Below are 26,400 nucleotides of genomic sequence, written 5' to 3' on the forward strand. Positions count from 1 at the left end.
TACAGGAAGTGTTTATGGAAGGCTGTGCAAGTCACATGCAGGGAGGTGTGACTAGGGTTCATAAACAAAGGGATTTAACTCCTAAATGGCAGAGGATTGAGCAGTGAGGCTGCAGGGGCATGGTCTATACACCAAAACTGCTTCATTAAGCTAAAGTTGTTCAGGTGACTATAGTGTTCTAAATGTGTGTCCTTAAGGGGTTAAACTGCTAATTTCAGAAAGCAACTGCTGATTTAGATAATTTCTCAAGCACATATCTCATCACAGCTATTTCACCCAGCATTTAGTCATTGTGCTCATTGCTGTGTGGTGTTTAGTCAATAAATTCTCTCACACTGATTGAAACAATAAATTGCAAAATTGCAATTAGGGCATCCTACCTCTATTCACTGCTAAAATGCACACACTCCTAATGAAATAGAGACATGTTTCCTCTTTTATGTTTCTGTAGAAGATTTCCCAAAAAAACCAAACAAACACAAATAAACAAACAGAACGGTATCAAAATCCCAACTAGGACCATATACAGATAGCTGCATTGTTAGAACAGAGTCAATTCATTTTAAATAAATTGTATAAAAACTCTGCTAACAGCCATCGATTACACAGAACCGGCAGATTTAAATAAATCATTTTTCAGGAATTTTACTAAAATTAATGATTGTAACAGGAGGATCTGACACATTCTGTGAAGAGAAAACATTTGGGACATTCGCATACCCATCGTCTTCATACAGGTATTTGACTATACCCCAGGGAATAACAAAGAGCATCGGTACACCTAGAAAAAACAACAGAAATATAGTGTCAGTCTGACATCCTGAATATTATTGGCAAATAATAATAAAATATTTATATTTCTACCACAAAACACTGTCCTAGCCGGTATTTTTAGGCTAATCGAGAATGAAATTGTTGTGTATTTTTCAATATTGCATACTTTTATTTTTTAGCTTCACTGCAGATATTTATCTAACTTACTACACAGTCAACGTTACCATTAAACCAGCTGGATATTATTGAAGCCATCTCCATTGCTTGCAGTCCGTCATTGCGGTGATTTCACCACTTTATCTGGCTTTGGGAGCCAAGAATTTTTCTCAAATATTTTGAAACAGTTTGAACAGGGCTACGGCACCCAATGACTCATTGCACTATAAGCACTACAATGAGCCAAAGTGGTTATATAGTGCACCTTTAAGATATGTATGGGAAAGTTATGGGATTTCATTTTCTGAATTTCACTGCTGCTAATCGCAGGACAGGATCAGAAGACATCCATTTGGATTCAAAGCTCTAATCCGATTGGTTGCTTGGCGCTTTCAGTCAATAAAAATACAGCTAGCACTCAAAATTCTCAGAAGAGAGAGAATTAATGGCAGCTCCCATTTCACTCAGATTGCACATTTCCTGGCACAACAGAAGTATAAATGAGCATTTTCAAAGACTTAAACATTTATTTTAGAACTTTCCTTCATGTTCTCCTTTATATAAACCAAATTTCAAATAAAACATTATTGTTTCTTTAAGTCCCATACACCGGGTTTTACAGAATCCCAGGCCCACCCGGTCATTTCCTTAAATAGGCAGTCTGTTTATTGGGAGACGATGTACAGCAGCAACGTTTCGGCTCTTACATGAACCTTTTGTGAAACTTGCCAGTGGATTTGGGGGGTTTGCCGTCCCTGCCTGCAGCACTCCAGTGGGATTACTCCCTAATTAGCACTTTTTGTGAATATACTGATTTAACGATAACACTTCATATCTTATGTTTGTCAGCTAGATTTTGAAAGTCTGTTAATTCACAATAAACCAGTTGTACTCTCAGAACTGTGCGTCGTCCACTTACTGGGGAGGGATAGAGCTATTCACTTCACAGTGCCTTGTTCCAGAGTTCCAAACTTGACACTACGATCGTTACGAGTGGGATAGATTAGAAAGCGAGATGCTGTTTGCGGAGATCCGTTCTGTCAGCTCTCAATACGTTGCTCATTGCCAATTCAGTTCTAATGAAATTATGAAGGTGCGTGAAGCGAAATCGTTGTGGAAGTAAATAGTTTAATTCTGATTGCTTCCCTCCCATTCATATCATGCACAGACATTACTCGTGTCAAAACAGTGACGAACGATCGGCTATTATGACAGTCTACATTACTTGCAATTCATTTTCTTAATTTTAAAGACAAACATTTATTAAACATGCAGCTCCCGCGTTTCTATACATGATTATTCATTTTGTGCTATGGAAATAAAATCCATGCGGCATTATTACTGAAAGCAAACAAAACATTAAAGAGAGATTTCGGAGTCAATGAGTGCATGGACACGCTCTTATTCCGCATGTTGAAACAATGAACACATAACTGTGGCATCAATGGAAAACGGCACGCATGCTTGTAAACAGCATGTAAATATTAATCCAGTGTGTCTGCATAACTAAAGTGGAGCTGTTACCTTCTAAAATGTTTAATATTATGTTTATGTATCCACAATTTTTACCAAATATATGTTTATGAGGCCAGAAAACTGAAATAAATGTAGAAATCCTCACTGTTTTATTTATCTCTGTCCTAGAATTGAGTCCTGCCATCTTGGCTCCTTGTTGATCATTACAGTTCTGTACACTGTCAGATCTCAGCACCAGGAGGAGAAACACCAGGTTTCTTTCTCTCTTCTATCTAGCTGAGCTCTTTGACAGATCACAGAACCTGCTCTCTGTGTGTCTAATCACACTGGTAGGGGTTACTGGGGGCTCTGTCGAGTCTCTTTAGACTCTGTGGGTCCCCCAGCGGCAGCCCTGATACTGGGAGATACAGATGGCAAGGGTGAGGTAGAATGTGGAAGTTCAGCAATGTTGTGTCAATGGATTGTGGCAGAACGCAACTTGAGTACTTGTCACATCTGATTGGTTAGCTTGGGGTCACTAAATTTGTCTCCTGCTGACCGCGGTGAGCGCCCAGTGCCAATTGGTAACTGTGCCTCCCAGGAGTGAGTACAGATTTCACCCTGTTTACACCGAATCTAAAAGACACTCGCTGCTATCCTAAGGGGCTTTAAAGCTCCTTCATTCTACGACAGCATGGCATGGCCTAAGGACTTTAAGAAGTTAAGAATAAACACTTTAATAGAACAATTTAGATTTTAGACTGTTTAGGCACCATCTGCTGCTAAAGAAACAGAATTTAAAGAAAACGTTTCTTGTCTCTTAAGAACTGAATCAGCTAGATGTTCACAACGGGTGAAAAACTCAGTTTTCATGTGAATACCCACCGGCATGGATTGGTTCGGCTGATTGGCCGATACGGAAGATAAACCCACTAAGTATCTTAGCAACTGTCAGTCTCCGGTGAGCTCAGCAATTGTAAACGTTACCTATAGAATTCTGATTGCCAAACCTCTCTTTTTACTCAGTGATTAGTATTTACAGGAGCGTAGTATATCCAAAACTGCATCCTGTGTGCTGGACCCCCTGGAAACTGTAATAAACAGAGTCACACAAGCACTTACAGACAGTAATACCGCCAAATGTTCCCAATAACATGATGCACTAACTGAATTTAGCGTAACAAACTAAGTATGCCAGCATCAGCCTAATAAAGATGAACACTTCTAAGGTGCAGATATAAAAATATATATACAACCTTATGATAGCGAAGTAGGCGATATCTATATAAAAATAAATAAATCGCACATAGTGTATTATAGGATACATCTTTTTCATGGGAGAACTTCATGGCTATCGGGATAGATAGAGCAGAAAAAAAAATTGGAGAGGAGGTAACAGATCTATATTATTGAACAAAAAGGAAGCACAGTGGATTTATAATTTGGGCACCCTCAAACAGGGCCTAAATATGGATATAGATCTTACAGGACTAATTTAAGTTTTTTCCTAATATACAATTTGCAGGTTTTTCTTTTCTTTTTCCTTCTTCTCCACTCTCCTTGTTCTTCTTTTCTTATACACAATATATATCATTTTGCAAAAAATGTGTATTTTTGGTTTTAATTTCTGTTTTTTAAGTTTCAGAAATATCTTTGGAGCAAGAATTTTTCATATTTATTCGTTTTCATTTTTATTCCTATTGGAGTGCTAATATATATCTGTATTGGAGTGTCCATATTTATATTTATATTTATTTTTATACATTGGTTTTATATTTATATCAGATTGTCTGTTTAAGAATAGCATTATGATATAGATTTGCATATTATAGATGTTAAAAGGTGTCCCATAATTACTGGATATATATATACATTTTTTCTATTTTATAGTTTTTTTCATGTTTTTATTCTTTATTAGTAGCCATATATATTTTCACTATGGGACATTTTAATGTAACTATGTAAAGGGTTTTTTCTATGTTCCGTTTTTTTTCCGCTTGTGCGTTCCAATATGGAACGCATAGAAGGGTTTCATTGCCGAACCGGAACCGGAAGTGACGCCGGACGGATGTAGTGCGTTCCAAGCTGAAACGCACACGATGGAGGATTCATACAGGTGAAGCACATTCCGGTATCTTTGGCGGCATATTTAAATGGCGACATGTGGAACAGAAAAACAGAATCCCTGAGGAAGTCATCTAGACGAAACGCGTTGGATTATACTATTTGGGGGATTTACTTTGTATGCTGTCGTTACCACCTTGGAGTGGATTACATGCTTTTTTATTTGGACCCTGTTGTAAGTGCATTGAATAATAAATTCTGTCAAGTTTTATTTACATCTGCACTATTATTTGGTCTCTTTTACTTTACAAGGAAAAATAGAAGATTGTGTTTCATATATTCTGAAGATCTCTTCTGACTGAGGATGATGGGCTTGATTATCACTGCAATCTTGTGAGTTTTATATTATCATCCTGCGTGTCCTCTATGTTTATCCTATAATACACTATGTGCGATTTATTTATTTTTATATAGATATCGCCTACTTCGCTATCATAAGGTTGTATATATATATATTTATATCTGCACCTTAGAAGTGTTCATCTTTTGTTCTGCATCCCTACTTATCTATTTATTACATTATTGTTTTTGGTGTTGTAAGAGGGCACACTTCTTAGTAGGTTTGCTGTTTTTTGTATTTTAGTGGTTTGGGTATCTCTATTGCCTTATCAGCCTAATAAGGTTATTAACTAACATCCAAAGGTAATTTGGCTGCAAGATCTGGGCATTGTTCATACTATTAAACGTGATGGCAGAGAAGAACCATTCTGCCCATCTAGTCTGCCCAATTATCTAAATACTTTCATTAGTCCCTGGCCTTATCTTATAATTAGGATAGCCTTATGCCTATCCCATGCATGCTTATACTCCTTTACTGTGTTAACCTCTACCACTTCAGCTGGAAGGCTATTCCATGCATCCACTACCCTCTCAGTAAAGTAATACTCCCTGATATTATTTTTAAACCTTTGTCCCTCTAATTTAAGACTATGTCCTCTTGTTGTGGTAGTTTTTCTTCTTTTAAATATAGTCTCCTCCTTTACTGTGTTGATTCCCTTTATGTATTTAAATGTTTCTATCATATCCCCCCTGTCTCGTCTTTCCTCCAAGCTATACATGTTAAGATCCTTTAACCTTTCCTGGTAAGTTTTATCCTGCAATCCATGAACCAGTTTAGTAGCCCTTCTTTGAACTCTCTCTAAAGTATCAATATCCTTCTGAAGATACGGTCTCCAGTACTGTGTACAGTACTCCAAGTGAGGTCTCACCAGTGTTCTGTACAATGGCATGAGCACTTCCCTCTTTCTACTGCTCATACCTCTCCCTATACACACAAGCATTCTGCCAGCATTAAATGTCAGTTGCCACAGCTCTGACCATTTTTCTAGTTTACCTAAATCATTAGCCATTTGGCTTATCCCTCCTGGAACATCAACCCTGTTGCAAATCTTAGTATCATCAGCAAAAAGACACACCTTACCATCAAGACCTTCTGCAATATCACTAATAAAAATATTAAAGAGAATGGGTCCAAGTACAGATCCCTGAGGTTACCCCACTGGTGACAAGCCCAAGCTTCGAATATACTCCATTGACTACAACCCTCTGTTGCCTGTCACTCAGCCACTGCCTTACCCATTCAACAATATTGGAATCCAAACTCAAAGATTGCAGTTTATTGATAAGCCTTCTATGTGCAACAGTGTCAAAAGCCTTACTGAAATCTAGGTAAGCAATGTCTACTGCACCACCCTGATCTATTATTTTAGTTACCCAATCAAAAAAATCAATAAGATTAGTTTGGCATGATCTCCCTGAAGTAAACCTATGTTGTCTCTGATCTTGAAATCCATGTGTTTTTATATGTTCAACAATCCTATCCTTTAACATGGTTTCCATTACTTTCCCCACTACTGAAGTAAGGCTTACTGGCCTTTAATTGAATGACTCCTCCCTACTACCTTTCTTGTGAATTTCCAGTCTTCAGGGACTACTCTCTTTTTAACAAAGATTGGTTAAATAAATCTGTTAATGGTTTTGCTAGTACACCACTAAGCTCTTTTAATAACTGTGTATTCCATCAGGTCCCATTGACTTATTTGTCTTTACTTTTGACAGTTGAAATAGACCCTCTTCCTCTGTAAACTCACGTGTAATAAATTACTCATTTGTCCTTTTTCCTAACTGAGGTCCCTCTCCTTCATTTTCATCTGTAAATACTGAACAAAAATATTAATTGAGGCAGTCAGCTAGACCTTTATCCTCTTCTACATACCTTCCTTCTTTTGTTTTTAATCTAACCAATCCTTGTTTTACTTTCCTTTTCTCATTTATGTATCTAAAAAATGTTTGTCCCCTTTTTTTTTACTGACTGTGCTATTTTCTCTTCTGTGTGTTATTTGGAAGCTCTTATAACTTGCTTAGCCTCTTTCTGCCTAATCTTATAGGTCATTCTGTCCTCCTCACTCTGTTTTTTTTTTTATAATTACTAAATGCTAACTTTTTGTTTTTTACTATTTTGGCCACATCTGCGGAGTACCACAGTGGTTTCTTGAATTTTTTGATTTTACTGACAAGCCTAATGCCATTTTCTGTTGCCTTCAGTAGTGCAAATTTTAAATAATCCCATTTCTCTTGGACTCCATTTAAATTGCTCCAGTCTGATAATGACTCCTTTACACATATTCTAATTTTAGAAAAGTCTGTTTTTCTAAAGTCTAAAACTTTTGTTTTTGTGTGGTGTGACTCAGCCACTGTTCTTATATTAAACCACACTGACTGATGATCACTGGATCCTAAACTTTCACCAACAGTAATATCTGATACCAAATCTCTATTTGTTAACACTTAATCTAGTATGGCCTCTTTACGAGTTGGCTCCTCAACGACTTGTTTTAGAGACAATTCCAGTAGGGAGTTTAGAATATGTGTGCTCCTGGCACAAGCAGCTATTTTTGTTTTCTAATTCACATCAGGAAGATTAAAGTTACCCATGATGATAACTTCCCCCTTCATTGTCATTTTAGCTATTTCCTCAACTAGTAGATTATCTAACTCTTCTATTTGTCCTGGGGGCCTATAAATCACACCTACATGAGTTACTGTGTGATTACCAAATTCTAACGTAACCCAAACGGACTCTATGTTCGCCCCACTAACCTTTATTAGGCTAGATTTTATGCTATCCTTCACATACAGGGCCACCCCTCCCCCTTTCTTGCCTTCCCTGTCTTTTCTATATAAAGAGTACCCTGGTATTGCTATGTCCCAGTCATTTTTCTCATTATACCATGTCTCAGTAACAGCAACTAAATCTACATTATCAGTTGCCATTATTGCCAGTTCATGGATCTTATTCCCTAAATGCGAGCATTTGTAGACATGACTCTAAGCTTATCATTTTTTAACACACATATATATTGTGATGGATCCCCTGTGCCCTGACTGAGCACACCCGTCCGAACAGCTTTTTCCCGCCGCCAAATCACAGATGTCAGCCCGTTCACGAAGACTCAGTCAGCTAACACCTCTCCCTGAAGAAAAGCAGACACACACTACTTGAGGGTAGAACAGGAACTAAATTTTATTAGCCACACCCAGGTATTTCTGTACAAGTAAACTCATTAGTAAACACACAAAGGTTTAGAACAGCAGCCAATCATACTGGGCCTAGACAAACAGCCAATCACACAAGCCCATGAATAACCAATAGGATACACCATCACAGAACACCTACTTTGCATATACAAGAAAACATTATGCATTAGGTAAAGGGTTTAACACACAGTCAACAATAGGTGACTCAGCTCCCTGAGTTACAAAGGGGAAAGTCCCAACCCCCACCAGTGTGGTCACATAGTCTCTGGTTTGGCGCCATCTTGTCTCTCCATGTTGTGGCTAGGTCTAAGTCTGTGCGGTCTAAATGGCCGCTCCCCACCAGAGTCCACCCAAGCAAAGGAGCCCTTGATGCCCAAGTGACAGCATACCAGTGTTCCGTCACACACACATATATATATAAATATATATATAAATATATATATAAATATATATATATTTATATTTATTAATTTTGTAATATTTTGATTTTTTTTATATATTATATATATTTTTTTATAATTTCATATGTTGAAAAAAGTATTTTTTTTTTTAATGTTTATCCAAAAATATTAAATTATTTGGAAAGCTTTTGCAACAATATTAAATTAGGGCAATACTGTAGGAAAGACTTTATAAGGGTTATCCCCGTTATCAAAGCTCAACCCTGAATGCGTGGGATGGATTAATTATTTAGGTGGTTTAAAAAAATCTTGGTCTTTTTTTTTTACATTTTTAAAAAAATCTTTAAAAGTTCTTACTAAAAAAGCACTTATAATCTGCGAACATGGACCCTGCTGGATGCATTTAGTCCTGAATGTGATTAGAACCGGCACTTTGTGATTCTTCAGAATCCTATACTTTTTATAGCATTTGGATGTGAAAACACCTGGACATCGAATGCGTCAGACGATTGCTGCAGATTCCCCCAATTCTGTCATTTCACTGGATTTTGTCCATTCTGGTGTTTCGTGAATAACCACGTAAACCCCGTCTCCACAAACATTCATTTAACCAGAGGAATTGATAAAGGAATTACATGTAAATGTAGGGAAAATAAATTCGATACATTGAACAACTCAACTATTTCTCAAGCTTCATCATCGAATATCTGCAATTCTCTTCTTGAGTGATTAAGCCTCTCACTGTCTTTTTCGAAGTACCATCTATCTGCTGCTGTATAGCATATTGCTATTCCCGTTTAACCTAGCACTTATGGGTTCATGATTAAAATGTATGTGTTTTGTCTTTGGTAAACCCTCCATGATTGTGTCTCGGCCGTCAGTATATTGCTCTCTATAACAATAAATAAAAATGCTAATTCACTTGCTAGTAATGTACTTTTTAGATGAAGAGAATGTTAATTTAAAAGGACACCAAAAACGCATTTTATCTTCCTGAAGTGATTTATGTGTGAAAAGAGTGTCCTCTTTTTCTAATTTTACAAAAAGTGCAGTTATCAATAGAAAGTGGCACCTTTAGAAATGAGCCTTGTTATATCCCCTGGCTGTCAATCAGACAACTGGTTCTGTTATTTCCTGGTTGTTTAGCTCAGTGGAGCAATTGCTCAGAGCTCCTGCCGTACAAAGACACTTCACTGAGCTGCATTGGGAAGTCTGTGATTGGACAGCCACAGGAAGTCTGGGCAGGGTTTGAAGGGGAGGGCTTGTAAAGGTTGAAGACAAGAGATCTGGAGTTTTTAAAAATACCACCATTGTAAAAATGCATAATTAAACTGTGGATATCTACTAAATAGTAATTTATTTAAATGAGTTTATTTTGTATTTGGGCAGCAAAGTGTCATTTTAACCAAGCCTTCCCCTCCATCAATAACGTTCTCCATTCATCATCAATGCTTCTCCCAGAACTATGTATCTAATTAGTTGTCCATCACCAGCTTCTATGCTTTGCCAGATGTAATAGCTCTCCATCTGTTCCAAAATTAACTTCAAAGTCAGGATCAACTATCAGACTATTTATCAGACTCTCTCCTGTATTCCACTGTTTGACATGTGTTTACAACCTGCTTGTTCAGAGAAACAATCATTTTATCCCCATCAATGATCTCTCATGTGGAATCCTGAAAGTTGACATATTTCTCATCTGAACTCCATCTAAGCAGACAGCCAGACACTTCTTATCAGGACATGCATGCTGGGAGTTGTGGGATTCTGCAATATCACTTTCATCTTCAGCTGCTCTCGGCCCTGGTAGACATCGTGTTCACCACTATAGTGAGCGCATGCTGGTGGCATAAGATTTAACCTCAGGAAGGTAACAAATAGTACAACGTCTATCTCTATGGTTAGACCTACAGATAGGTTTCATTAATCTCAGCAAAATGATACCAACGCTTGTACCTTATGGATTTAACAATTCCAACAGAATGTATATTAATTAGTACAGGTGACCTCTCTGATAATTTATACTGGTTCTTATCTTCTTAACATGGTCTCCATATAATATTTCTGGATAATCGTTTTAAATGATTTCCTATTTTTGGACACTCTGTTAAAATAAAATGTTCACTATAGTGCGAATTGCTGGTAATTCAAAGTGAATCTCAAATTTACAGCCAAAATAGCCAGACGGAAAACACATTGTGAATTCCTAACAATTCACATTTTAATTAATAACAATCTTTGCCTATGTTTGTCTTGTTTTGTCTCGCTCAATATTTATCATTTCCAAACACCATTGCCCTCTCAACCTATTTTTGCTTTAATAATTGACCAACTTCCATTTTCCAAACAAACTGTATATTTTTTTTCATTCTATAATAATACCCTAAAGACCCTTAATTACCGATCGAGCAATCTGTTAAGTAGAATTAAACAAACGTTAATTCTTTGCTGAGAATTCTGGTTAGAATGTAAATTAAGCTAGATATTGTATTTAATCCTCCCTGAGCCCTGGAGGGCAGGCTGGGCAGCATTATTTTCAAACATGTACGCGAGTGACGCTGGTTACCATTTCATTTTCAATAATCATTGTTTGTAAATGTTATTGCTGAGATATCATCTGCCTTTAATGCTTCCAGCAACATCGCTCGTCTTTTTAATTATCTGCCTGTTGTCTTCCCCTGTGGCTCTTGCATAATGCTATGAAATATCTTCTCTGGCGCACCATCTCCAGCGCTGTAATTTGTTCCTATTTGAACGCTGGGTTTCCCTTCCAGATGAATGGAGCGGGCATATGGATTGTGTGTGCCGCAATCATTCACCTCCACAGACAGCGTTGTATATCGTTAATGCATTTTCCAGGAACCGGTGTAATTTCTTGCTTAGTGAGGTTCTCCACGGATATATAACAGATAAATCACCGCCCTGCCTTTCTGCTTGTTCGCTGCTGCGTTGCTGTCCTTGCTAAATCTTCCAGCTGAAAGGACTCTACTGTCCACTCACATTTTCATGCAGAACGCGGGCACCCACTCAATGCTGATGGAGACCATTAGTTAGTGTTAGAATCGTTTATAACTTTTGGGACCCAAGAAGGCATCTTGTCATCTAAATCTTTCATCAGCATTTTGCCCAAAAGAAGCAAATCAAAGCAATTCCTTGGCTCAGCGTGAAAAGTGAGGCTGTCTTTGCGTGAAGGACAATGTTTTCTGGCGCTGTTTTCAGATATCCATCTCCATTGTGTTGTACTGGTATATTAAAGGAAGCCTGTGGACAAATTTGGTTCCCGTTTAGAAAACATTCTGTTATAAGAGCGTCATTGTAAAATACATTTTGGTTTCAAAACTGGCCTATTCTGTGTTTATTGGGGAACGTAAGCAGAGCAACAGACAATAAATGTGATTTGCTCTGATTAACTTGAGGCTTTTCTTAGTTAAGAAAAAAGGATAAGCAAAGCAACATAAATCAATAAAATGGCGATGGGCATCACCTTGTGTCCTGCTCCGTCCTGTTATAATAATGCACAGTGGTTTAGACAAAATTAACTCATAAGAAACTGTTTTTTCTCTTTCAGTGTTGTAACAGACAGGGTTCCAACTATTGCTAAAAACTACAGATGCAATGATAGTGTAATATTGCTACAATTAAGATTGCTGTTTGAGGAATAATTTATGTGGATAGTGAGCCTCAAAGCCTCCTCGGAGTTACCCAGGGGGCTGCCAACACTCTTGCTCTGATAGATTTCCACTGGCTTGTTCAGGAACATGGGGTTGCAGATTAATTACCAGTAAATATTTAAACGAAAAATAGGTCCTACGCGTTTCGGCTAAGAAACAGACTTTTTTTAAGGGATCGCACACATACAATACCTAAAACAAGATTGAATTAAAAAAATTATCATTGTAACAAACCTTACGCTGTACTCAGGGCCCTATAAATCTTCCAAAAAGCTGCAAAGTTAACAAAACAGGCGAGGCAACGTGAAATTGTTTATTATTTACAGGGATATGGTAATAGCAAACAGGACTGAATACTAAGGCAGTTCGAAATCCATAATTCTTTTCAAGATATCAGATGCGTGTTATAATTCAGGAACTCGATTATTTATAATTCAAATACTGGTTATAGCGCAACATAATGCATTACTGCTACTAAAGCACCGCACTTAGAGCTTAGAAAAAAAGCTTCCTTCCATTAAACACAGTAAGAGCACCGAGAAGCAGGAATTTACTTATCTCACACTTTTTAAAAGTTTCTGAAATGAGGAAATAGTATTAATGGGACTTGAAACAGTTTTTAGATAAATTTGATGGTTAGGAGTTTGGGCAGCGTACCGTAAAAATCGTGTCATTTCAAGAAAAAAGTCTGTCTGATGCGTTAAAAACAATGTCTAAAGACTGGCTATTATCAGGATATTTTTTGAGGTCATGAAGAATGAGAGGACCTTTCTAAGAGATTATTTTCATTACACGTCAAGACCTGTGCCATTCAGAGTTGGTTAAATACCCTCCTTTAATTTCAGTACATTGTCATGCAGAGTCCAGGTTGCATGCTGTGGTTTTTGATAGACTTGAGATTTGTTTCGTTATGATCTACAATTCATCGGAATTTGGAATGATTGGTGATTGGTTGAATTCTCCAACTCTAAGCCAAAATATACCCGACTCACAAAGCAAATAAAATGTGCAATGGACAAAAATGTTGTTGTTTTGTTTCATGATTCTGAATTCCACCTGTGCACGAGATGATTGATTGCTATTGGACATTAAATTAATGGTGATTTTAGTCAAAAGTCAAGGAAAGCTTTATTTAATAAATATATAATAAGGAGGTTTTACCCTGTTTTTGGATACTTTTTCAGAATTAATCTGTTATATATTTATGGTATGTATTTATTTAGCAGAACACCGATTGGCCCATTTTCCTGTTCTTTTGGTTCATCTGATTTGTTTTCCGAAATCTTATTTTCCTAACGAATTTCAGCCGAGCACAATCGACATATGGACGAAATTTGCCCGTCCTGAAGATTACTTTATTTTCAACAGTGAAGTGATTCGGCCGATACATATCATTCCGATATGCACAAGTCGAGTTTGTGATGCTCTGTAGTTGGAAACTCAAAACTATTTTTTATACCAAAATAATATTTCAAAGTTCACAGAGAACTTCAGAAATTATAGTACAAGAACAGTCATTAATCAGGTTTCACCTCCCAGTCTAATCTGCATTTGCTCATTTCTTCTAAATATGGCAAAACATCAACACATATTGTACATGATGAAATGTTGACTGATCCACAGTCCGTAAAATCTGGGGTCCAGTCGTAATTTGTTTTGGGGGGATGTGAAGGTATTGTTTGACATTTCAGACATGGTTCAGAGATTTTAATTAACTAGTCTCAGGTATTTGCGTTTTTTTGTGATCTGCTATAGGAAATAAATATAATGAAAGCAGGTGATGTGCTCATTTATAAATGGTGTTCTAAGATAAAGGAATGAAGCAGATCATGAAATATTAAGCATTGATTGTCGGTAAATCCAAGGTGTCACCATTACTTTGTAGGAACGTTATGGATTGTGTCTTCATTGAACAACAGTCTGCTGAATTGTTTAGGTTGAATTTCACGCATACAATACGAATAATTAAATTGTTTATCTACGGACACATTTCATGTCACAGAAAGCATTTTAAACCAATATAAAAAATGAAATAGATCACGCTACCCCAACACACATGGGAATCGCATGGTCCTCAGCACCAACACTAACCAACTGCATACGTCAACCAGGAAATCAAAGGCTGAGGCTTCAAAAAGGCTAATTAAAGTCAAAACATGAAGCTGGGCTTCCATACAATGTCATTAATTACTGGAAAGCATCTATGTCCTTTTTTTTTTCTTTTTTTAAGGAAATACAGTTTTTTTCACATTCAATCTTAATTTTGATAACTACGTTGATGCAGATTTATTTTCGTGTCATCAGGTTTCCATAGAACGTCTACTCAAAGCTCACAAACAACTGCAACTTCCAAGATTAGTGTTCAAACTCAAGGAAATCGGTCTAGATGAAAATGATTGTTCTTGGGTAGAACATTGGCTTAAAAATAGAGTACAAAGAGTTGTTGTTAATGGTACATTTTTAAGCTGGACAGAGGTGGCAAGTGGTGTCCCTCAGGGGTCTGTTCTGGGACCCCTTCTATTTAACATGTTTATAAATGATCTTGAAGACAGCATTGGAAGTCATGTTTCAGTGTTTGCAGATGACACAAAACTTTGTAAAATAATACAATGTGAGCAAGATATTACTTTGCTGCAGAGGGATGTAGATAGACTGGAGGACTGGGCACTCAAATGGCAGATGAAATTTAATGTTGAAAAATGCAAAGTTATGCACTTTGGTGTAAAGAATACACAAGCAACGTATACCCTTAATGGAAGCGAATTAGGGATAACAACACACGAAAAGGACTTGGGAATTGTTATAGACAACAAACTATGCAACAATGTGCAATGTCAATCAGCAGTGGCCAAGGCCAGTAAGGTATTGTCATGCATGAAAAAGGGCATTCATTCCCGGGACGAGAATATAATTTTGCCTCTTTATAAATCACTGGTAAGACCACATATTGAATATGCTGTGCAATTTTGGGCACCTGTTCTAAAGAAGGATATTATGGCACTAGAAAAAGTGCAGAGGCGGGTTACAATTTAATAAAAGGAATGGAACATATCAGCTATGAAGAAAGGTTAACAAATTTAAACCTATTTAGTTTAGAAAAACGTCGCCTGAGAGGGGATATGATAACATTATACAAATATATTCGGGCCCAATACAAACCATTGTGTGGAAATCTATTCACAAACCGGACTTTACATAGGACACGAGGCCATGCGTTTAGACTGGAAGAAAGAAGATTTCGTCTAAGGCAAAGGAAAGGTTTTTTTACTGTAAGAACAATCAGGATGTGGAATTCTCTGCCTGAAGAAGTGGTTTTATCAGAGTCCATACATATGTTCAAACTGCTACTAGATGCATACTTGCAAAACAAAATATTCAAGGATATAATCTTTCAATGTAGGGTAATAACTGCTTGATCCAAGGATAAATCTGACTGCCATTCTGGGGTCAAGAAGGAATTTATTTCCTAGCTTGTTGCAAAATTTTACTTCAAACTGTTTTTTTTTGCCTTCTTTTGGATCAACAGCAAAAAACAAATGTGAGGAAGGCTGAACCTGATGGACGCAAGTCTCTTTTCAGCTGTGTAACTATGTAACTATGTAACTTAATGGCCAGCGTTTCTACACAACATTGTCATGAAATAGTACAATGGCAAATATGTTCCTTCTGTTACTCCATCATTGACACAAAAATGTGATATTTAAATTTCCCGACAGTTTGTCAATGTATTCTTAACCATATTGAACTTTTAATATTTTCATATTTTCATCATAATCTCCAATGATTTAATTTATAAAATGATAAAATAAAATGTCCGTAAATATAGATTCTGGTTTTCGTTATTCTTCCATTTCTTCTTATTTCCCTGATGTAAATCTGGATCACAACTAGAAATGTTCCAGCAAAAAAGAGTTTCTTTGGATTATTTATAAAATCTTTTCTGTCTAAAACATTTCCAGCTGGAACCCATTCAGGACGAAATCCCTTCGATTCAGCGTGGAGCCTACATAACAGCACATTCTTCACACAGCCATTATCATTAAAGGAGAGAGAGTCATCGTCCCACGCAATCGGTTGTCAAGCCATGTATTATTATAATTATTAACGTATTCCGCAGAATTCTACATCATAAAGGGGGAAGTTTAACAATAAATGAGATAATTACAAACGTTACAGGAATATAGGTTGATGAGAACTCTGCCCAAAAGAGCTTACAATCTAGAGTATTAACCAAAAAAGGAGGTTTAGGAATAACTAAACATGATCAATGTTTTCCGGTCTATTCACATGAAATGAAACGGTTTCTGGCAGGGGCGGACTGACACCTCGCAGGGCCCTCGGGCAGTGGGTGATCAAGGGCCCGCCCTCCTGGTCCTGGTCCAAGGTTTTCTGGTTCCCTGCTATTCTTCTACCCCTTCTTTCTGGTGCTTTTACACATATATTATGTGTAGGTTGCCCAGCACACAGAATGGATGTGTGAGCCACAAATCCCTGACTCCCACATCCCCGAGTGCCCCCCAAAATGTCCAGATTTACTTTTAAGGGGTTAATCCAACCAAAACCAGTGTTTTAATAAACACTGTTTTTAGATGGAGTAACCCTTGCTGGAGTGCCTCCCCAGCAATTAAAATAAAGCAAATTTAATTACACACTTCCACTAATTTTGCTTTGGACATCACAAGCAGCATCCCCCACATGTACAACCTTAAAACTAGCCACATGTGTTTGGAGTCTACTTGTGGGGTTGCGTGTGTGGGGGATGTGGTTAGTGATGTGTTCCTGTATGTCAAAGTGTTGTGTTAGATTAATCCTTTCTCTTGTTTTACCTATTGTACAGCGCTGCAGAATATGTTGGCGCTTTATAAGAGATTGTAAAAGTTGTGTGTGTGAAGGCTGTGTGCAGTATTGCAATGGTGGGTATGCTGTTTGTGATGTGTATGTGAAGGGAGGCTGCATGTCATTTTGTATGTGTGGGGATGCTGCTTGTGGTGTGTCTATACAGTGAGGCTCCTTGTGGGTTTTTGCGTGTGTGAATGGGGCTATTTGCAGTGCATTATGTGAGTAGAGAGGGCTGGCTGTGTTGCAGTGTGTGTGGGATAGAATCTGTAGTAGGCATCTGGTGGTTACTGGGGCTGTGGTGTGTGCGTGTTTGGATAATAGAGGTTCTACTGTGTATAAGTTGGATAGTGGCTGTAGTGTGTGTGTGTAGGGGGATAAATGCTGAAATAGGTGCAGGGAGGCACAGAGGCTGTGGTGGGCACTGTGAGGCGCGGGGACTGAGGTGGGCGCAGGGAGGCACGGGGACTGAAGTGGGGGGTGGGGCTGGACAGAGTATGAGATGGGACATAGATGTTGTGGTGAGCTCAGGAAGGGACATAGGGGCTGTGGTGGGTACTGAAAGGGATAGGAGTTATGGTAGTTGGAGGTGGCATAAGGGATGTGGTGGGAGCATAGGGGTTTGGGTGGAAACATGGATAGGTAGATCCTGGGGTGAGTGTTGGGAGGAATGGTGGCTGAGGTGAGTGCAGGGGGGGTGAGGTGGGTGCAGGAGCAGCTGTGGTGGATGCAGACGGGGCTGAGGTGGGTGCAGGGGAAGCTGTGGTGTGTGCAGAAGGAGCTGTGGTGGGTGCGGATAGACAAGGGGCTGTTGTGGGCACAGGATGGGACATAGAGGCTGTAGTGGGCACAGGGAGGGACATAGTGGCTGTAGTGGGTACTGGAAGGCATAGGAGCTATGGTAGGTGGAGGTGGCATAGGGGCTGTGGTGGGTACAGGGATAGGTAGATCCTGGGGTAAGTGCAAGGAGGAATGGTGGCTGAGGTAGGTGCACGAGAACTGAGGCAAGTGCAGGGGGAGCTGTGGTTAGTACAGGGGGGCTGAGGTGGGTGCAGGTGGAGCTGTGGTTAGTACAGGGGGGTCGAGGTGGGTACAGGGAGAAAGGGGGCTGAGGTGGGTGCAAGGGGAGATGTGGTGTGTGGAGGAGGAGCTTAGGTGGGTATTGGGGGCTGAGGTGGTTACTGGGGGCGGAGGTGGGTACAGGGGGGCTGAGGTAGGAGCACAGGTGGGTACTGGGGGCTGAGGTGGGAGCAGAAGTGGGTACTGGGGGCTGAGGTGGGTAAAGGAGGTTGATGTGGGTAATGAGGGGTAGAGGTGGGAGCAGAGATGGGTACTGGGGCTGAGGTGGGAGCAGGGGGGCTGAGGTGGGTACTGGGGGCTGAGGTGGGTACAGGGGGGCTGAGGTGGGAGCAGAGGTTGGTACAGGGGGGCTGATGTGAGTACAGGGGGGCTGTTGTGGGTACTAGGGGCTGAGGTGGGTACTGGGGAGCTGAGGTGGGGGCTGAGGTGGGTACAGGGGGGCTGATGTGGGCACTGAGGTGGGTACAGGGGGGCTGATGTGGGTACAGGGGGGCTGAGGTTGGGCAGAGGTGGGTACAGGGGGCTGATGTGGGCCCTGAGGTGGGAGCAGAGGTGGGTACAGGGCGCTTAGGTGGTAGCCGAGGTGGGTACAGGGGGGCCGAGGTGGGTACTGGGGTGCTGAGGTGGGAGCAGAGGTGGATATTGGGGGCTGAGGTGGGTACAGGGGGGCTAAGGTGGGAGCAGAGGTGGATATTGGGGCAGAGGTGGGTACAGGGGGGCTGAGGTGGGTACTGGGGGCTGAGGTGGGAGCAGAGGTGGGTACAGGGGGGCTGAGGTGGGAGCAGAGGTGGGTACTGGGGGCAGAGGTGGGTACTGGGGGGATGAGGTGGGTACTGGGGGCTGAGGTGGGTGCAGAGGTGAGTACTTGGGGCTAAGGTGGGTAGAGGGGTGCAGAGGTGGGTAGAGGGGTGCAGAGGTGGGTAGAGGGGTGCAGAGGTGGGAACAGGGGGGCCGAGGTGGGTACAGGGGGGCTGAGGTGGGTACTGGGGGGCTGAGGTGGGTACTGGGGGCTGAGGTGGGCACTGGGGGGGCTGATTTGGGTACTGGGGGGGCTTAGGTGGGTACCGGCGGGGCTGATTTTGGGTACTGGGGGGGCTGATTTTGGGTACTGGGGGGGCTGATTTGGGTACTGGGGGGGCTGATTTTGGGTACTGGGGGGGCTGATTTGAGTACAGGGGGGGCTGATTTGAGTACAGGGGGGGCTGATTTGGGTACAGGGGGGCTGAGGTGGGTACAGGGGGGCTGATTTGGGTACTGGGGGGGCTGATGTGGGTACTGGGGGGGGGGCTGATATGGGTACAGGGAGACAGGGGGGTGCTGACCTGAATTAAAATTATAAGAAGCTTACCTGTGCTGTTTGCCAGGCTGCTCCAGCTACTTATCGTCCAGTGCTCTTCAGGCAGGGCAGGAAGTGATGTCACTTCCTGGCCCCGCCTCTTCCTCCTCACACACAGCACCGCAAGGCTGGAGACCTGGCAGCAAGAACTGAATACTCACTGCCAGGTCTCCCTGAGAGAGGGAAACGGGTGAGGGAGGAAGGGGGTTAACTACAGAGTGATATGCTGCAGGGGTCCTGCAGCATATCACTGGAATAACGGAGGAATCATGTTTTCTGGCTGAGGAGATCTCTGATCTCAGCCAGAGCATGACTGTGCTGCCAGGCCCCTGACTGCCTCGGGCCCTCGGTCCATGACCGATCTGCCCGACCTGTCAGTCCGCCCCTGGTTTCTGGCCTCAGTTTACACAGAGTTTACTAGAGCATGCCGACTTGAATTTACCTCCATTCTGAGTCTCGTCTAATGGGAATCTTGAATGACCTAAGCCAAGTATGTCAAACTCAAAAGGCTAGCACGGGCCAAATAAACAAGGTTTATGTTTATGTGGGCTGCAACAAAAAAAAAACACCTTACATTTTCATAGAAACGTAGGCTTATTTTAAAAAGTACAGAATAAAAAAAGCCCCAGCATCCCCTTCTACTAAACCCCAGCCCCCCTCTACTGAACCCCAGTCTTCTCCTCTATACTAAATCCCAGTCCTCCCTATACTAAATCCCAGTCCTCCTCTCTACTAAATCCCAGCACCCTTCTGTACTAAACCCCGGCCCCTATTTAAAAAACAAACAACAAAACGATATTAATCAACAGGCAGACTCCACTCACATTGCTGCTGCCAGTATGCGACTCCGGAATCCAGCCTCTGGTATACCCCCAATAGCACCGTCCGCACCCTGTGCCAAAGCAGATCCTCCCACTACTCCTTGAAACCCCGTAAAGGTGGAGCACATTGACGTCACGTCGGAATGTGACGTAGTGTTGCGTGCCTCCGTGCACCTTCAGGTCTTCCACTTTCCAGCCGTGGCCATTGCAACACTGACCAACACACACACACTGACCGACACACACACACACACTCACTGACAGGCAGATACACACACAGACACCTACTCACTGACAGACACACACACTGACAGACACACACACTCAATGACAGACACATACACAAACTCACTGACAGACACACACACACTCACTGACAGACACACACACACTGACAGACAACACACATTTACACATTCTTGCACTCATCTTGTAAATCATTTTATTTATTGCTCACTACCTTTGGGAGCTGGTGTGGGGCCTCTCCCTGGGGTCCAGTGGGGATCTTCTCTCGTGAGGCCTCCCTTCCTGCTCCTCACTGCTCCCTCATGCACGCAGGTTAGTGATGCCGGGCCGGAATTACGTCATATTCCGGCACCGGGCATCACTACAGAGGGCGCGCGTGAGGGATCAGTGAGGAGCAGGAAGAACAGACCTCCCTTGCTGCCGCCAGCATCCTCTCCCCCTAGCCGGGTAACTTTTAGCAGAGTAGGCACCTGCAATGTGGGGAGAGCAGGTGTCTACTCTGCCTTAACAGTAAGGATGTCAAACTCGCGGCTCGCTGGGCCGCAAAGATTTTCATTGTGGGCAGCACGCGGCCCATAGGCCGCGAGTTTAACATGCTTGATCAAAGCTGAAGATCAACCAACAAAGTCAATAGGATTCAAAGTTTCAAAGCAACCTCTATCCATTTTATCAAGTGAGTTTGTAGAAATGCCTGGGTTTATGTAAGGTTTCATCAGAATACGTTTGCATCAAGTCTTTCAAGGATGGATGGATATCTGTTTTGATTGCAGCACTGTGGAACAATTATCGCTAAAGACCAGGATTCGCGTAGACCTGCTCAAAAAAATATCAAACTTTTCTTCGAGACGGCATTAATAAGGGTAACTATGGAGGTCTTTACAAGGATGGTAAGTGGTTGTTTTTGATGTGGCTGCTTGGAAATAGCAGTGCTACTTTAAGGACTGTAGTTCAATTACTTCTTTTATTTCTTTCAGAGTCATTCCTACTCTGGGGGCACTCCGATTAACAGTTTCCTGTTACCTTATGGACTTACGCATTGTCACAGGAGATGGGACTCCATGTACGTGTTCACTTAATTATACTTTGTCTCATTAATATTTCCCTGCATTCGAATGGAATTTTTCCCTTCTGTTCGGTTACCGAACAGATTCTGTGGGATCCCCTTATTCGCAAATCATGTTTAGGCTTGATTGGACGATTGTGCTTGTCCCATTCTAAATATGATAAACATGAAGATTGAGTACTAATCTGTGGATAGGTATTAATGTCTCTTTTGTATATGATATTGGAACACAAGGCTTGTTCCTATCAAATGACTCCTTATCTAAATGGAAATTAACACATATGGCAAATGAGAGAGTTAGTTTATACTGAAACCAGACGTCCAGGCCACTTACGTGTGACTTCTCACACCTTACAGACTAGCTCTCCTGGGGTCCCAGCTTCAAAGAGGAATTTAGGTTGTAAGCTTTGACCTCCCATACAATCAAATAAACCCCTTTTGAAATTGACAATACCACCTCTACCACGCAGCCAGTTCATATATGCACGAACATAACTTTCGTTTTGCCGAACCGATCTAAGCACTTTTTGGATATGTTGTGCGCTTAGATCGGGGCTATTCTGGAATATAATTTTTGTGGGGTTCCGATGCTGTTGTCATGTATTTTTGTGATATGTAAAAATAGTTTGTAAGTCTTCCTATTTGAGAGATAATTGGATTAGCTTAATTGGAGCTCAATTATCTCTCAAACACCATGGCTTGTGGGAAGGAAACCCCTGTTATTTTGAAACCCCATGCTAGGGGAACTGCATAAAAAGCCGAGTGTGGCCTAATAAAGTTTAGATTGCTGCTTTTACCCACTACGACTGGTTGCATCCATTATATTGGGAAAACTCTACACATAGGGAATACTTATACTATATTCAGCACATCTGGAGTTGGGACTAGTTGAGGATTGAAGGAATAACAGCAATAGACACACGAACCCGTGACACTCGTCCTCAGTGAGATTCTGCTCTCGGGTTTCCTTTGCTCACCAGTAAGCATTTTTATACTGCCTGAGCACTGTTGGCAAATTTGTAAAGATAAATCTTCCCAAGTGCAACATTTGCATGGCATCAACGTCCTCATTTCAGTAATGAAGGTCTGTGTGAGAGCCTGGATGTGAATGTAGCGTCTCGAACGTGTGTAGAATCTGTCTGTTTCACAACGCTTTGCCTGAGTCAGCAAATTGAATTACTACTGCCTTACGTCAAAGCTAGTTTATGGTCTTAGATATGATATGGGTTACTAAATTCTTCACCTCCTGTGCATTCTGCATCAGATTCTAATGGATTGAAGGATTATTTCAGTGTGAACTACTGCATAGGGCAGGGGAGATGAGCACAGAAAACTTCCACTGTTTACAGACATTAGATAATGTAAAACTTCAGTTTATGCTTTAAAGAAAGAGCTGAGCATTTACAGGTTTGCAGAGTGTCCTATGAAAGCATGTTTTAGAGCTCCCATACTCTGACTATCTCCGCCAGATCAGTTTCTCCGCTGCTACCAGGGAATTTGCAGACCCAGTTGTCGGACCTCAGACATCTGAGGAAGCCCAGGTCACGTGGGTGAAACGCGTTATGTAATGAGGGGGCGGAGCCAGGATCCGAGATAAGGAAGCAACTTGAATCACTGACTTTTAACCAGAGCGCTTTGTGTGGGAATTTGTATATTACAAGCCCACAACTTCTGGAGTAAGCAGTTTTAATTGTAATATTTATAAATTTAGTTTTGAAACTGTGCCATTGGTGCGCTCCTGGTTCTGTCCCCTATACAGTGCTGCACAGGATGCGTGGTCTCCCTAGGACACCTGATTGTGGGATTTTTCCCTCTCCATAGGAGCCTATCCCACCCAGAGCCAGGGTTTATCAGGCTCTGGGAAATATGAGTGTGAACTCCCAATCTTTAATAAATGTGCACAACTAAAATATTTAAGATCAGACGGTCTCCACTATATTTTGTTTTGTATGTATCTTTTCAGGTGATTCCATGAAAATATTTGTTCTGGTGAGATGTATAGCTTGGAGGAAAGACAAGACAGGGGGGATATGATAGAAACATTTAAATACATAAAGGGAATCCACACAGTAAAGGAGGAGACTATATTTAAAAGAAGAAAAACTACCACAACAAGAGGACAGTCTTAAATTAGAGGGACAAAGGTTTAAAAATAATATCAGGAAGTATTACTTTACTGAGAGGGTAGTGGATGCATGGCATAGCCTTCCAGCTGAAGTGGTAGAGGTTAGCACAGTAAAGGAGTGTAAGCATGCGTGGGATAGGCATAAGGCTATCCTAACTATAAGATATGGCCAGGGACTAATGAAAGTATTTAGAAAACTGGGCAGACTAGATGGGCCGAATGGTTCTTATCTGCCGTCACATTCTGTGTTTCTATGTTTCTATGAGATATACCAATTGCCCGTATATAGAGAATAAACATTTAGCCCAACACTATTTCTTGGTTTTGGATGTTACGAGAAACAAAAGGGAGTTGACTCTTAAATGGCAGAGTATTGAGTAATGAGACTGTTTGAGCATGATCTATACATTAAAACCACTTCATTAAGCTTATTAATTATCATTGTACATTCACGTGTCTCATTAAATAAGAAAAATGTAAAAATCTCCTGGCAATGTAATGGTCCTTTCTTTTCATCTGGGCAAACCTGGCAAATGCCCAGTTGGCTGTGGTGGACATGGGCCGAGAGTGACAGAGGAAGATCATCAAACACTACTGCTGGCCTACTGAAAAGGATCCATGGCTGCCCAAATTCCCAGAACTTGGTCTCCCTCCCTTTACTGTAACAGAGGGTTGCCATGTGTTACTAGGCCAATGCTCTACTTCATTCCCTAGTGCCAGCCAGAAAGAGCTGTCTTATCCCCATCACAGCCTTTATCCCAATATACCAATTGACCATATGTAGAGCATAACCATTTAACACAACACACCATCATAGTGTCAGGGTACCTGTGGTCTCTACCTCCGAAAGAGGTAGAGACTTAGCTGTTCCTCCATGCAGACGGTCTGATGGCTCCCTTCCCCGCGGTCTATCCGGTCATGCTAGGCCGGCCGCGAGGGAGTGACTGCCTTTTACAGCATCTAGGCAGGAAGTAGTCATCAGGACACTCCCCCGGAACGACCTGTCAGTCAATTGCTGCAGGACCAATCAGGACGCCTCGGAGGCGTGGTTACTGCTCTGAACAGGGTATTAACAGAGCTTCTTTCATTAGCTCATTGCCCTGTCGTGGTTCTAGCTTGTTCTAGTCACTCAGTGCTTGTGTATTCTATTATCCCTTTTGGTTTTGACCCGGCTTGTTTACCTTACTCTGCTTATCTCTGTTACCCTTGATTCGGCTTGTCTCTCGCTTACCTGTCTTCTGTTACCCTCGACCTCGGCTTGTCTTTGACCATTCTATACTGTACTACTTACGTTAGTCCGGCCATTCTAAGGTCCGGTATACGTATCTGGCTACTGTTTGTACTCTGCGTGTTGGATCCCTGTCCCGATCCTGACATTACGACAGGGCCAATGGATCCTGCAAGTACAAACAGTCAGCTGGCTGCTCCTGATCCTAGGTTTGAAGCCATGGATCACAGAATGGATCAGATGGCGCTTGCGCTACAGGCTCTATTAGCTGGTGCCAATAACCCACCAGAGGAGATACGTAATACCCCTGTTTCTCCTGTCGGTTCAGGTCTAGAGGTAGCCACAGTGGGTGCTTCTTCTCACATTACCCCCCCAGTACGCTATGGTGGGGCTCCTGAGAAGTGTCGTGGTTTTTTAAACCAAATTAGTATCCACTTTGAATTGCAACCTCGCTCTTATCCTACAGATAGGGCAAAAGTAGGATTTATTATCACCCTACTCATTGAGAAAGCTCTGAGAAGGGCCAACCCACTATGGGAGAACGATAATCCATTAGTTTATAACTATAACGCATTTGTAGCTGCTTTTAGAAGAACATTTGACCCTCCAGGTAGAAAGGTTAATGCAGCCAGATTACTGTTGCGCCTGAGACAGGAGAACCAAACACTGGTGGATTATGCACTAGAGTTCAGGTCTCTGGCGGCAGAAATCAAGTGGAATGAGCAGGCGTATATGGATGTATTTTTGAATGGCCTATCTGATGTAATCCTTGATGAGGTTGCTACCAGAGAACTCCCTGAGAATTTAGAGGATTTAATTTCGTTCATCTCTCGTATAGATGAACGTCTAAGAGAGAGACAGAACACTCGAGAGAGGAACCAGAGACCTTCTTTTAGGTTAGCTCCCGCTGTTCCAAGTCCTGACTCCACGATATCTTTGCTTACTGAACCTATGCAGATAGGGTATACCCGCCTCTCTGAGGAGGAAAGACAGCACAGGAGAAGAGAGGGTTTGTGTATGTATTGTGGAGCCAAGGGTCATTTACTCTCGAACTGTTCTAACCGCCCGGGAAACGCTCGCACCTAAGTCTCTTTAGAGGACAGGCCTTGGGTGTTTCTATTTTGTCCTCTACTCCTGATTATAAAGATCACAGGCTTCTGCTACCAGTTTCCTTAACTTGGGGGAAGGAAGTAGTAAGGGCTATGGCATTGATAGATTCCGGTGCTGCTGAGAATTTTATCGACCAAGCCTTTGCTAGTAAGAACAATTTCCCATCCCAGCTAAGGGAGACACCTTTGGCCGTTGAGGCCATAGATGGTAGACCACTACTAGACCCTGTTATCTTTCGTGAGACCATACCCATTAATTTAAATGTTGGTATCCTACACGTGGAGAATTTATCTCTTCTGCTCATTTCGTCTCCTTCCGTTCCCATAGTTCTGGGGTACCCATGGTTGAAAAAACATAACCCTATTATTGATTGGGAGTTAGGAGAGATACTCTCGTGGGGCCAGGGCTGCCAGGATCGGTGTTTGTGCAAGGTTTCT

General features: G+C 41.4%; 1 protein-coding gene across 1 annotated transcript in view; it reads right to left on the minus strand.

Moving 5' to 3' along the window:
- The window catches only part of GLP1R (glucagon like peptide 1 receptor), a 451,384-nt gene that overhangs the window by 58,071 nt on the left and 366,913 nt on the right, over window positions 1–26,400 (minus strand). The window contains exon 8 of the mRNA XM_063441557.1: window positions 721–781. Within this exon, the coding sequence (XP_063297627.1) occupies window positions 721–781 (61 nt within the window). The remainder of the gene's footprint in view (window positions 1–720; window positions 782–26,400) is intronic.

Source organism: Pelobates fuscus, chromosome 2, assembly GCF_036172605.1.
Source record: "Pelobates fuscus isolate aPelFus1 chromosome 2, aPelFus1.pri, whole genome shotgun sequence".
NCBI lineage: Eukaryota > Metazoa > Chordata > Amphibia > Anura > Pelobatidae > Pelobates > Pelobates fuscus.